Source organism: Cetorhinus maximus, unplaced genomic scaffold, assembly GCF_964194155.1.
Source record: "Cetorhinus maximus unplaced genomic scaffold, sCetMax3.hap1.1 HAP1_SCAFFOLD_861, whole genome shotgun sequence".
Taxonomy (NCBI): Eukaryota; Metazoa; Chordata; class Chondrichthyes; order Lamniformes; family Cetorhinidae; genus Cetorhinus; species Cetorhinus maximus.
Window position 1 is genome coordinate 139,080 of NW_027596803.1, and position 13,421 is coordinate 152,500.

The following is a 13,421-nucleotide window of genomic DNA, read 5'->3' on the forward strand; positions in this document are numbered from 1 at the left end:
TCCCCGCAGAGGGTCTGTAATGTTTCAATATATTCATCATTGCAGCAATAATCCCCGCACAGGGTCTGTAATATACACAATACATTCATCATTACAGTAATAATCCCCGCAGAGGCTCTGTAATATACACGATATATTGATCATGACTGTTATAATCCCCACAGAAGATCTGTAACATACATGATACATTTATCATGAGTAATAATCCCTGCAGACGGTCTGTAATGTACAAGATATATTCATCATTACAGTTATAATCCCTGCAGAGGGTCTGTAATATACACGATATATTCATCATCGCAGTAATAATCCCCTCAGAGGATCTGTAATATGCACAGTATCTTCATCACCGCAGTTATAATCCCCGCAGACGGTCTGTAATGTACACAGTATATTCATCATTACAGTAACAATCCTCGCAGTGTGTCTGTCATATACACAATATATTCATCATTATAGCAATAATCCCTGCAGAGGGTCTGTAATATTCACAAGATATTCATCATGACAGTAATAATCCCTGCAGCAGGTCTGTAATATTCATAAAATATTCATCATGACAGTAATAATCCCTGCAGTGGGTCTGCAATATACTCGATATATACATCATTACAGTAATAATCCCTACAGACGGTCTGTGATATAGACAGTATATTCATCATTACGGTCACATTCCCCGCAGATGGTCTGTAATATATACAATATATTTATCATGACAGTAATAATCCCCGCAGAGGGTCTGTAATATATACAATATATTCATCATGACAGTAATAATCCCCACAGAGGGTCTGTAATATACTCAATATATTCATCATGACAGTAATAATCCCCGCAGAGGGTCTGTAATATATACAATATATTCATCATGACAGTAATAATCCCCACAGAGGGTCTGTAATATACTCAATATATTCATCATTACAGTAATAATCCCCGCAGAGGGTCTGTAATATACTCAATATATTCATCATTACAGTAATAATCCCCACAGAGAGTCTATATTATTCACGATATATTCATGATGACAGTAATAATCCCCGCAGAGGTACTGTAATATACACAATAAATTCATCACCGCAGTAATAATCCGCGCAGAGGGTCTGTATTATACACAATCCATTCATCATCACAGTAATAATCCCCACAGAGGATCTGCAATACACACAATATATTCATCTTCACAGTAATAATCCCCACAGAGCAACTGTAATATACAGAATATATTCATCGTGACTGTAATAATCACCGCAGAGCATCTGTAAGATACAGAATTTGTTTGTCATTACAGCAATAATCCCCACAGTGGGTCTGTAATGTACACAGTATGTTCATCATTACATTAATAATCCTCGCAGAGGTTCTGTAATATACACAATATATTCATCATCGTGGTAATAGTCCTCACAGAGAGTCTGTAATATATACAATATATTCATTATCACATTGAGGAGAGATTGGATAGTCTGGGGGTTATTTTCCCTGGAGCAGAGGAGATTGGTGGAGGGATCAATAACCAGGGGGCGTAGATTGAGGGTAAGGGGGCAGGTGGTTTAGAGGGAATGTGAGGAAGAATTGTAACACCCAGAGGGTGGTGGGAGTCTGGAACTCGCTGCCTGAAAGGGTGGTAGAGGCAGAAACCTGCATAACATTGAAGAAGTATTTGGATGTGCACTTGCGATGCCACAGGGCATACAGGGTTATGGGCTGGAAAATGGGATTGGAATAGTTGTTTGACCGGCGCAGACTCGATGGGCCGAAGGGCCTTTCTCTGTGCTGTGGGTCCCTCTGACTCTAATCCTGGCTCTGTCCGCACAATTCAGAGGGACCAGTACCCAAAAAACCGACTGGCGATCGGGACCCCAGGGGACCCCTGCACTCCCCGGCCGTCACTCGTCCCCTTTCTGGCCTCCGTGTTCCTAACCTGCGGCGTGACCGCCTCTCCGAATGTGCTATCCACGTCGCTCTCAGCTACGCCAAGTGCGCCGCAGTGACTCCAGCCTCCTAAACCCGGAGATCGAGTTTCTGCAGCGGGTGACACTCCTGGAACATGTGGTCGTCTGGGTCACTGACAGCGTCCATGACTTCCCATATACGACAGGATGCGCATTCCACGCGACCGAGCTGCCCTGCTACGTCTCAACTTTATTTACGTTAACTTTATTTTACTTCTGTTGACTTATATTAATTTTACTTGGCCTTAACTTAATAAACCTTACAACTACTGCCAAACCTGACTAGTACTGATAAATCTGACTCATTTTTAACACACTTTGTAATTTGCAATAAACCTTACTTAAAGCACCTCTTCCCCCCATTCACTGAATTCCCATGTGAACCTAATTCGCTACCCACTCACCTCCATCTCATTCAGGCGCCGTCTCCTGACTGTGTGCCCCTTACTGTCCGTGCAGAGATTTATCAGCACGTACCCTCCCATGCAGTGTCTGTGACTGTTTCTGTATCTCTGGTCTATCAATGCTGGACCTTACAGATATTTATCAGCACGTACCCTCCCATGCAGTGACTGTAACTGTTCCTCTATCCCTAGTCCGCCAGTGCTGATCGCTACAGATATTTATCGGCATGTACCCTCCCATGCAGTGTCTGTGACTGTTTCTGTATCTCTGGTCTATCAATGCTGGTCCTTACAGATATTTATCAGCATGTACCCTCCCAGTCTGTGATTGTTCCTCTATCTCTGGTCAATCAATGCTGGTCCTTACAGATATTTATCAGCATGCACCCTCCCACGTAGTGACTGTGACTGATTCTCTATGCCCAGTCCCTCAGTGCTGGACCTTACAGATATTTATCAGCATGTACCCTCCCATGTAGTGACTGTGACTGATTCTCTATGCCCAGTCCCTCAGTGTTGGTCCTTACAGATATTTATCAGCATGTACCCTCCCACGTAGTGACTGTGACTGTTTCTCCATGTCGAGTGCCTCAGTGCTGGATCTTACAGATATTTTTCAGCATGTACCTACCCGTGTAGTGAATAATTTCTCATGTCTCTCTCTCTCTCTCTCCCTCCCTCAGTGCTGATTGCTATGGATAATGAGAATGAGCAGAGTGCTAGCCCCGCGAGTGGAAGTGGCGGCAGCAATGGTGGAGGGGGAAACCCACGACCCCAGGTCTCTCAGATGTCGCTGTATGAGCGCCAGGCTGTGCAGGTGAGAACAAGGTGGATCCATCTGGCACAGCAGCTCGGTGCTGGTGAGGTGATGGTGGGGCCAGGGGGGATCTCGCTGTGAGAGGTACAACATTCTCTGAACTGCTCCCAACGCATTTATATCCTTAACTAAGGAGACCAGTACTGTACACAATACTCCAGATGTGGTCTCACCAGTGCCCTGTACAACTGAAGCATAAACTCCCTATTTTTGTAATCAGTTCCCTTCTCAATAAAGTGTTAATCTGTTCTAGTCCATCAGCGCTGGATCTTACAGATATTTATCAGCATGTACCCTCCCATGTAGTGACTGTGACTGTTCCTGTATGTCCAGTCCCCCAGTGCTGGTCCTTACGGATATTTATCAGCATGTAACCTCCCATGTAGTGACTGTGACTGTTCCTCTATGTCCAGTCCCCCAGTGCTGGAACTTACAGATATTTATCAGCATGTACCCTCCCATGTAGTGACTGCGACTGTTCCTCTATGTCCAGTCCCCCAGTGCTGGAACTTACAGATATTTATCAGCATGTACCCTCCCATGTAGTGACTGTGACTGTTCCTCTATGTCCAGTCCCCCAGTGCTGGAACTTACAGATATTTATCAGCATGTACCCTCCCATGTAGTGACTGTGACTGTTCCTCTATGTCTAGTGCCTCAATGCTGACCTCTGGCCCTGGAGACTCCAGAGTCAAATTCAGCCAGGGTCAGGGGGTGTGTGGAGTTGCACAGGGCTGGGGGCAGTGAATGTTCTCCACTGACGGCTCACACTCTGGAACCGGGGGCGTCTCGCAAATGCTGACCATGAATCCACTGTCTGTACACGTTCTGCCCTCCCTGCCAGTGTTTCCCTGCCAGCGGCTCTTCCCATTTCCCCATTCCCTGCTGATTCCCAGCTCGTTATCCCTTTCCCTGCTGGACTTTTTCCTGTTTCCCATCCCCTGCTGGTTCCGAGCTTGTGATCCTTTTACCCGCTGGTGTTCACACCCCCCGTCCCCGCTCCCCGTTCCCGCTGGTGTTCACACCCCCTCCCCCTCCCCGTCTCCGTCCCCGCTCCCTGCTGGTGTTCACACCCCCTCCCCGTCCCCGTCCCCGCTCCCTGCTGGTGTCCACACCCCCTCCCCGTCCCCGCTGGTGTTCACACCCCCTCCCCGTCCCCGTCCCCGTTCCCACTGGTGTTCACACCCCCTCCCCGTCCCCGCTGGTGTTCACACCCCCTCCCCGTCCCCGTCCCCGCTCCCTGCTGGTGTTCACACCCCCTCCCCGTCCCCGCTGGTGTTCACACCCCCTCCCCGTCCCCGTCCCCGTCCCCGTTCCCACTGGTGTTCACACCCCCTCCCCGTCCCCGCTGGTGTTCACACCCCCTCCCCGTCCCCGCCCCCGTCCCCGCTGGTGTTCACACCCCCTCCCCGTCCCCGCTGGTGTTCACACCCCCTCCCCGTCCCCGTCCCCGCTCCCTGCTGGTGTTCACACCCCCTCCCCGTCCCCGCTCCCTGCTGGTGTTCACACCCCCTCCCCGTCCCCGCTCCCTGCTGGTGCTCACACCCCCTCCCCGTCCCCGTCCCCGCTCCCTGCTGGTGCTCACACCCCCTTCCCGTCCCCGTCCCCGCTCCCTGCTGGTGCTCACACCCCCTCCCCGTCCCCGTCCCCGCTCCCTGCTGGTGCTCACACCCCCTCCCCGTCCCCGTCCCCTCTCCCTGCTGGTGCTCACACCCCCTCCCCGCTCCCTGCTGGTGCTCACACCCCCTCCCCGTCCCCGTCCCCGGCTGGTGTTTACACCCCCTCCCCATCCCCATCCCCGCTCCCTGGTGTTCACACCCCGTCCCCCTCCCCGCTCCCCGTCCCCGCTGGTGTTCACACCCCCTCCCCGTCCCCGCTCCCGCTCCCTGGTGTTCACACCCCCTCCCCGTCCCCGTCCCCGTCCCCCTCCCCGTCCCCGCTCCCCGTCCCCGCTGGTGTTCACACCCCCTCCCCGTCCCCGTCCCCCTCCCCGTCCCCGCTGGTGTTCACACCCCCTCCCCGTTCCCGTCCCCCTCCCCGTCCCCGCTCCCCGTCCCCGCTGGTGTTCACACCCCCTCCCCGTCCCCCTCCCCGTCCCCGCTGGTGTTCACACCCCCTCCCCGTCCCCGTCCCCCTCCCCGTCCCCGCTCCCCGCTGGTGTTCACACCCCCTCCCCGTCCCCGTCCCCCTCCCCGTCCCCGCTGGTGTTCACACCCCCTCCCCGTCCCCGTCCCCCTCCCCGTCCCCGCTCCCTGCTGGTGTTTACACCCGCTCCCCGTCCCCCTCCCCGTCCCCGTCCCCCTCCCCGTCCCCGCTGGTGTTCACACCCCCTCCCCGTCCCCGCTCCCCGTCCCGCTCCCCGTCCCCGCTGGTGTTCACACCCCCTCCCCGTCCCCGTCCCCCTCCCCGTCCCCGCTCCCTGCTGGTGTTTACACCCGCTCCCCGTCCCCGTCCCCCTCCCCGTCCCCGTCCCCCTCCCCGTCCCCGTCCCCGCTGGTGTTCACACCCCCTCCCCGTCCCCGTCCCCCTCCCCGTCCCCGCTCCCTGCTGGTGTTTACACCCGCTCCCCGTCCCCGTCCCCCTCCCCGTCCCCGTCCCCCTCCCCGTCCCCGTCCCCGCTCCCCGTCCCCATCCCCGCTCCCCGTCCCCGCTGGTGTTCTCACCCCCTCCCCGTCCCCATCCCCGCTCCCCATCCCCGCTGGTGTTCACACCCCCGTCCCCGTCCCCGTCCCTGCTGGTGTTCACACCCCCGTCCCCGTCCCCCTCCCCGTCCCCGTCCCCGCTGGTGTTCACACCCCCTCCCCGTCCCCATCCCCGCTCCCCGTCCCCGCTGGTGTTCACACCCCCTCCCCGTCCCCGTTCCCCGTCCCCATCCCCGCTCCCCGTCCCCGCTGGTGTTCACACCCCCGTCCCCGTCCCTGCTGGTGTTCACACCCCCTCCCCGTCCCCGTCCCCATCCCCGTCCCCGCTGGTGTTCACACCCCCGTCCCCGTCCCCGTCCCTGCTGGTGTTCACACCCCCCCCTCCCCGTCCCCGTCCCCGTTCCCACTGGTGTTCACACCCCCTCCCCGTCCCCGTCCCCGCTCCCTGCTGGTATTTACCCACCCCCCCCACACACACTCTCTGCTGGTGTTTCTGACTCTCCCGCTCTCCCATTCCCCGCAGGCCCTGCAGGCGTTACAGCGACAGCCGAATGCCGCCGCCCAGTACCTTCAGCAGATGTACGCGGTCCAGCACCAACACATGATGCTGCAGCAGCACCTGAACAGTGCGCAGCTTCAGAGTCTGGCTGCGGTCCAGCAGGTGAGTGACCGCGAGGCCAGGGCATCGGACAAGCCGGAGGGAGGAAACGGCTCAGAGGGAGGAGGGGTGGGGCTGGTCATCGAGGGGGGAGGCATCAACTCAGGCAGCGCCTCCAGACCCTCAGCCCTCGCTGCGTGAGGTACATCCCCTCGCCTGGTCCTCCGCCTTCTCCGCTTCCCTCACACACGTCCTGAAGTGGAGCTGAACTCCGCAACTTACACCAAGACCCACCTCACCTCCCTGCTCCACTGCGCTGGATCGAATAGAGGGCAGGGGGGAGGCCATTCTGACCTTCGAGCCTGCCCCGCCGTATAATCTGATCATGGCTGATCCTCTCTCTCTGCACCGCGCTCCCGCTCTCTCTTTCTCGGCTCTGCGCTCCCGCTCTCTCTCTCCGCTCCCGCTCTCTCGCTATCCGCTCCGTGCTCCCGCTCTCTCGCTCTCCGCTCCGCACTCCCGCTCGCTCGCTCTCTCGTTCCCCAGTCCGCACTCTCTCTCTCTCTCCGCTCCGCGCTTCCGCTCTCTCTCTCTCGCTCCGCGCTCCCGCTCTCTCTCTCCGCTCCGCGCTCCCGCTCTCTCTCGCTCGCTCCGCGCTCCCGCTCTCTCTCTCTCCCTCTCCGCTCCGCGCTCCCACTCACCCTCCCTCCGTTCCGCGCTCCTGCTCTCCTCTATCCGCTCCGCGCTCCCGCTCTCTCTCTCTCTCTCCGCTCCGCGCTCCCACTCACTCTCCCTCCGTTCCGCGCTCCTGCTCTCATTATCCGCTCCGCGCTCCCGCTCTCTCTCTCCGATCCGCGTTCCCGCACTCTCTTTCTCCGCTCCGCGCTCCCGCTCTCTCTCTCTCTCCGCTCCGCGTTCCCTCTCTCTCTCTCCGCTCCCGCTCTCTCTCTCTCTCTCTCGCTCTGCGCTCCGCTCTATCTCTCTCTCTGCTCCCACTCTCTCTCTCCGCTCCGCGCTCCCGCTCTCTCTCTCTCTCCGCTCCGCGCTCCCGCTCTCTCTCTCCGCTCCCGCTCTCTCTCTCTCTCTCTCTCTCTCCGCTCTGCGCTCCCGCTCTCTCTCTCTCTCTGCTCCCTCTCTCTCTCTCCGCTCCGCTCTCTCTCTCTCCGCTCCGCGCTCCCGCTCTCTCTCTCTCCGCGCTCCTGCTCTCTCTCTCTCTCTCTCCCGCTCCGTGCACCCGCTCTCTCCGCTCGGCGCTCCCGCTCTCTCTCGCTCCGCGCTCCCGCTCTCTCTCCGCTCCCGCTCTCTCTCTCCGCTCCGCGCACCCGCTCTCTCTCTCTCTCTCTCCGCGCTCCCGCACTCTCTCTCTCGCTCAGCCGTCCCGCTCTCTCTCTCTGCTCCGTGGTCCCGCTCTCTCTCTCTCTCTCCGCCCTCCCGCTCCTCTCTCTCTCCGCTCCGCAGTCCCGCTCTCTCTCTCCGCTCCGCGCTCCCGCTCTCTCTCTCCGCTCCGCGCTCCTGCTCTCTCTCTCTCCGCCATCCCGCTATCTCTTTCTCTCCGCTCCGCAGTCCCGTCTCTCTCTCTCCGCTCCGCGCACCCGCTCTCTCTCTCCGCTCTGCGCTCCCCGCTCTCTCTCTCTCTGCTCCGCGTTCCCGCTCCCGCTCTCTCTCTCCGCTCCGTGCTCCCGCTCTCTCTCTCTCCGCGCTCCCGCTCTCTCTCTCTCTCTCTCTCTCTCTACGCTCCCGCTCTCTCTCTGCTCCGCGGTCCCGCTCTCTCTCTCTCCTCTCCGCTCCCGCTCTCTCTCTCCGCTCCGCGCTCCCGCTCTCTCTCTCTCTCTCCGCTCCGCGCTCCCACTCTCTCTCTCTCCGCGCTCCCGCTCTCTCTCTCTCTCTACGCTCCCGCTCTCTCTCTGCTCCGTGGTCCCGCTCTCTCTCTCTCCTCTCCGCTCCCGCTCTCTCTCTCCACTCCGCGGTCCCGCTCTCTCTATCCGCTCCGCGCTCCCGCTCTCTCTCTCTCTCCGTTCCGCGCTCCCACTCACTCTCCCTCCGTTCCGCGCTCCTGCTCTCTCTATCCGCTCCGCGCTCCCGCTCTCTCTCTCCTCCGATCCGCGTTCCCGCACTCTCTCTCTCCGCTCCGCGCTCCCGCTCTCTCTCTCCGCTCCGCGCTCCCTCTCTCTCTCTCTCTCTCTCTCTCCGCTCCCGGCTCTCTCTCTCTCTCTCCGCTCCTGCGCTCGCTCTCTCTCTCTCTCTGCTCCCGCTCTCTCTCTCCGCTCCGCACTCCCGCTCTCTCTCTCCGCTCCGCACTCCCGCTCTCTCTCTCTCCGCTCCGCGCTCCCGCTCTCTCTTTCTCGGCTCCGCGCTCCCGGCTCTCTCGCTCTCCGCTCTGTGCTCCCGCTCTCTCGCTCTCCGCTCCGCGCTCCGTGTCTCGCTCTCGCTCCGCACTCCCGCTCGCTCGCTCTCTCGTTCCCCAGTCCGCACTCTCTCTCTCTCTCCGCTCCGCGCTCCCGCTCTCTCTCTCCCCGCTCCGTGCTTCCGCTGTCTCTCTCCGCTCCGCGCTCCCGCTCTCTCTCGCTCCGCTCCGCGCTCCCGCTCTCTCTCTCTCTCTCCGCTCCGCGCTCCCACTCACCTCCCTCGTTTTCCCTCCGTTCCGCGCTCCTGCTCTCTCTATCCGCTCCGCGCACCCGCTCTCTCTCCCTCCGTTCCGCGCTCCTGCTCTCTCTATCCGCTCCGCGCTCCCGCTGTCTCTCTCGCCGATCCGCGTTCCCGGCACTCTCTCCGCTCCGCGCTCCCGCTCTCTCTCTCTCTCCGCTCCGCGCTCCCTCTCTCTCCGCTCCCGCTCTCTCTCTCTCTCTCTCCGCTCTGCGCTCCCGCTCTCTCTCTCTCTCTGCTCCCACTCTCTCTCTCCGCTCCGCGCTCCCGCTCTCTCTCTCTCTCCGCTCCGCTCTCTCTCTCTCCGCTCCGCGCTCCCGCTCTCTCTCTCTCCGCGCTCCTGCTCTCTCTCTCTCTCCGCTCCCCCGCTCTCTCTCTCTCTCCGCTCTCCTGCTCTCTCTCTCTCTCCGCTCCGCTCTCCCGCTCTCTCTCTCCGCTCCGCGCTCCCGCTCTCTCTCTCTCGCTCCGCGCTCCCGCTCTCTCTCTCTCTCCGCTCAGCGCTCCCGCTCTCTCTCTCTCCGCTCGCGCGTCCCGCTCTCTCTCTCTCCGCTCCGCGGTCCCGCTCTCTCTCTCCGCTCCGCTCTCCCCCTCTCTCTCTCCGCTCCGCGCTCCTGCGCTCTCTCCGCTCCGCGCTCCTGCGCTCTCTCCGCTCCGCTCCACTCTCCCCCTCTCTCTCTCCGCTCCGCGCACCCGCTCTCTCTCTCTCTCCGCCATCCCGCTATCTCTCTCTCCGCTCCGCAGTCCCGCTCTCTCTCTCTCCGCTCCGCGCACCCGCTCTCTCTCTCCGTTCTGCGCTCCCGCTCTCTCTCCGCTCCGCGCTCCCGCTCTCTCTCCGCTCCGCGCTCCCGCTCTCTCTCCGCTCCGCGCTCCCGCTCTCTCTCCGCTCCCGCTCTCTCTCTCCGCTCCGCGCTCCCGCTCTCTCTCTCTCGCTGCGCTCCCGCTCTCTCTCTCGCTCAGCGCTCCCGCTCTCTCTCCGCTCCGCGGTCCCGCTCTCTCTCTCTGCTCCGTGGTCCCGCTCTCTCTCTCTCCGCTCCGCGCTCCCGCTCTCTCTCTCTCTCCGCCCTCCCGCTCTCTCCGCTCCGCAGTCCCGCTCTCTCTCTCCGCTCCGCGCTCCCGCTCTCTCTCTCCGCTCCGCGCTCCCGCTGTCTCTCTCTCCGCCATCCCGCTATCTCTCTCTCTCCGCTCCGCAGTCCCGCTCTCTCTCTCTCCGCTCCGCGCTCCCGCTCTCTCTCTCCGCTCTGCGCTCCCGCTCTCTCTCTCTCTGCTCCGCGCTCCCGCTCTCTCTCTCCGCTCCGCGCTCCCGCTCTCTCTCTCCGCTCCGCGCTCCCGCTCTCTCTCTCTGTCTCTCTCTCTGCGCTCCCGCTCTCTCTCTGCTCCGCGGTCCCGCTCTCTCTCTCTCCTCTCCGCTCCCGCTCTCTCTCTCCGCTCCGCGCTCCCGCTCTCTCTCTCTCTCGCTCCGCGTTCCCACTCACTCTCCCTCCGTTCCGTGCTCCTGCTCTCTCTATCCGCTCCGCGCTCCCGCTCTCTCTCTCTCCGATCTGCGTTCCCGCACGCTCTCTCTCCGCTCCGCGCTGGCGCTCCCGCTCTCTCTCTCCGCTCCGCGCTCCCTCTCTCTCTCTCTCTCTCCGCTCCCGCTCTCTCTCTCTCTCTCTCTCTCCGCTCTGCGCTCCCGCTCTCTCTCTCTGCTCCCACTCTCTCTCTCCGCTCCGCGCTCCCGCTCTCTCTCTCTCCGCTCCGCTCTCTCTCTCTCTGCTCCGCGCTCCCGCTCTCTCTCTGTCCGCGCTCCTGCTCTCTCTCTCTCTCTCTCTCTCTCTCTCCGCTCCCCCGCTCTCTCTCTCTCTCCGCTCTCCTGCTCTCTCTCTCTCTCTCTCCGCTCCGCTCTCCCGCTCTCTCTCTCTCCGCTCCGCGCTCCCCGCTCTCTCTCTCTCCGCTCCGCGCTCCCGCTCTCTCTCTCTCCGCTCCGTGCTCCCGCTCTCTCTCTCTCCGCTCCGCGCTCCTGCGCTCTCTCTCTCCGCTCCGCTCCGCGGTCCTGCTCTCTCTCCGCTCTGCTCTCCCGCTCTCCCCCTCTCTCCGCTCCGCATTCCCGCTCTCTGTCTCTCTCCGCCATCCCGCTATCTCTCTCTCCGCTCCGCAGTCCCGCTCTCTCTCTCTCCGCTCCGCGCACCCGCTCTCTCCGCTCTGCGCTCCCGCTCTCTCTCCGCTCCGCGCTCCCGCTCTCTCTCCGCTCCCGCTCTCTCTCTCCGCTCCGCGCTCCCGCTCTCTCTCTCTCTCTCTCCGCGCTCCCGCTCTCTCTCTCTCTCTCTCTCGCTCAGCGCTCCCGCTCTCTCTCCGCTCCGCGGTCCCGCTCTCTCTCTCTGCTCCGTGGTCCCGCTCTCTCTCTCTCCGCTCCGCGCTCCCGCTCTCTCTCTCTCTCTCCGCCCTCCCGCTCTCTCTCTCTCCGCTCCGCAGTCCCGCTCTCTCTCTCCGCTCCGCGCTCCCGCTCTCTCTCTCCGCTCCGCGCTCCCGCTCTCTCTCTCTCCGCCATCCCGCTATCTCTTTCTCTCCGCTCCGCAGTCCCACTCTCTCTCTCTCCGCTCCGCGCTCCCGCTCTCTCTCTCCTCTCTGCGCTCCCGCTCTCTCTCTCCGCTCCGCGCTCCCGCTCTCTCTCTCCGCTCCGCGCTCCCGCTCTCTCTCTCTCCGCTCCGCGGTCCCGCTCTCTCTCTCTCCGCTCCGCGCTCCCTCTCTCTCTCTCTGCTCCGCGCCCCGCTCTCTCTCTCTCTGCTCCGCGCTCCCGCTCTCTCTCTCTCCGCTCCGCGCTCCCGCTCTCTCTCTCCGCTCTGCGCTCTCTCTCTCCGCACCGCGCTCCCGCTCTCTCCTCTCCGCGCTCCCGCTCTCTCTCTCTCCGCTCTGCGCTCCCGCTGTCTCTCTCTCCGCTCCGCGCTCCCGCTCTCTCTCTCCGCTCCGCACTCCCGCTCTCTCCTCTCCGCGCTCCCGCTCTCTCTCTCCGCTCCGCTGTCCCGCTCTCTCTCTCCGCTCCGCGGTCCCGCTCTCTCTCTCCGCTCTGCGGTCCGCTCTCTCTCTCTCTCTCCTCTCCGCTGTCCCGCTCTCTCTCTCCTCTCCGCGGTCCCGCTCTCTCTCTGCTCCGTGGTCCCGCTCTCTCTCTCTCCTCTCCGCTCCCGCTCTCTCTCTCCGCTCCGCGGTCCGCTCTCTCTCTCCGCTCCACGCTCCCGCTCTCTCTCTCTCTCTCCGCTCCGTGCTCCCACTCACTCTCCCTCCGTTCCGCGCTCCTGCTCTCTCTATCCGCTCCGCGCTCCCGCTCTCTCTCCGATCCGCGTTCCCGCACTCTCTCTCTCCGCTCGCGCTCCCGCTCTCTCTCTCTCTCTCCGCTCCGCGCTCCCTCTCTCTCTCTCCGCTCCCGCTCTCTCTCTCTGTCCGCTCTGCGCTCCCGCTCTCTCTCTCTCTCTGCTCCCGCTCTCTCTCTCTCTCCGCTCCGCGCTCCCACTCTCTCTCTCTCTGCTCCCCGCTCCCCCTCTCTCTCTCCGCTCCGCGCTCCCGCTCTCTCTCTCCGCTCTGCTCCGCGGTCCCGCTCTCTCTCTCCGCTCCGTGGTCCCGCTCTCTCTTCGCTCCGCGCTCCCGCGCTCTCTCTCCGCTCCGCGCTCCTGCTCTCTCCGCTCCGCGCTCCTGCTCTCTCCGCTCGGCGCTCCTGCTCTCTCTCTCTCCGCTCCGTGCTCCCGCTCTCTCTCTCTCCGCTCCGCGCTCCGCACTCTCTCTCTCCGCTCCGCGCTCCCGCTCTCTCTCTCTCTCCGCTCCACGCTCCCGCTCTCTCTCTCTCGCTCCGCGCTCCCGCTCTCTCCGCTCCGCGCTCCCTTTCTCTCTCTCCGCTCCGCTGTCCCGCTCTCTCTCTCTCCGCTCCGCGCTCCCGCTCTCTCCGCTCCGCGGTCCCGCTCTCTCTCTCTCCGCTCCGCGCTCCCGCTCGCTCTCTCTCCGCTCCGCGCTCCCGCTCTCTCTCTCTCCGCTCCGCGCTCCTGCTCTCTCCGCTCCGCGCTCCCGCTCTTTCTCTCTCTGCTCCGCGCTCCCGCTCTCTCTCTCCGCTCCGCGCTCCCGCTCTCTCTCCGCTCCGCGCTCCCGCTCTCTCTCTGCTCCACGCTCCCGCTCTCCTCTCCGCTCCGCGCTCCGCTCTCTCTCTCTCTCTCTCTCTCTCCGCTCCGCACTCCCGCTCTCTCTCCGCTCCACGCTCCCGCTCTCTCTCCGCTCCGCGCTCCCGCTCTCTCCGCTCCGCGCTCTCTCTCTCTCCGCTCCGTGCTCCCGCTCTCTCTCTCTCTCTCTCCGCTCCGCGCTCCTGCTCTCTCTCCGCTCCGCACTCCCGCTCTCACTCTCTCTCTC

At 62.1% G+C, this 13,421-nt stretch overlaps 1 protein-coding gene across 1 annotated transcript in view; it reads left to right on the forward strand.

The window, feature by feature from the left end:
• Positions 1–3,046: 3,046 nt before the first annotated feature.
• The window catches only part of LOC144674911 (uncharacterized), a gene marked incomplete at its 3' end in the record, with an annotated part of 12,286 nt that continues 1,911 nt past the window's right edge, over positions 3,047–13,421 (forward strand). The window contains exons 1-2 of the mRNA XM_078536039.1: positions 3,047–3,176; positions 6,342–6,479. Coding sequence (XP_078392165.1) covers positions 3,054–3,176; positions 6,342–6,479 — 261 coding nt within the window. The remainder of the gene's footprint in view (positions 3,177–6,341; positions 6,480–13,421) is intronic.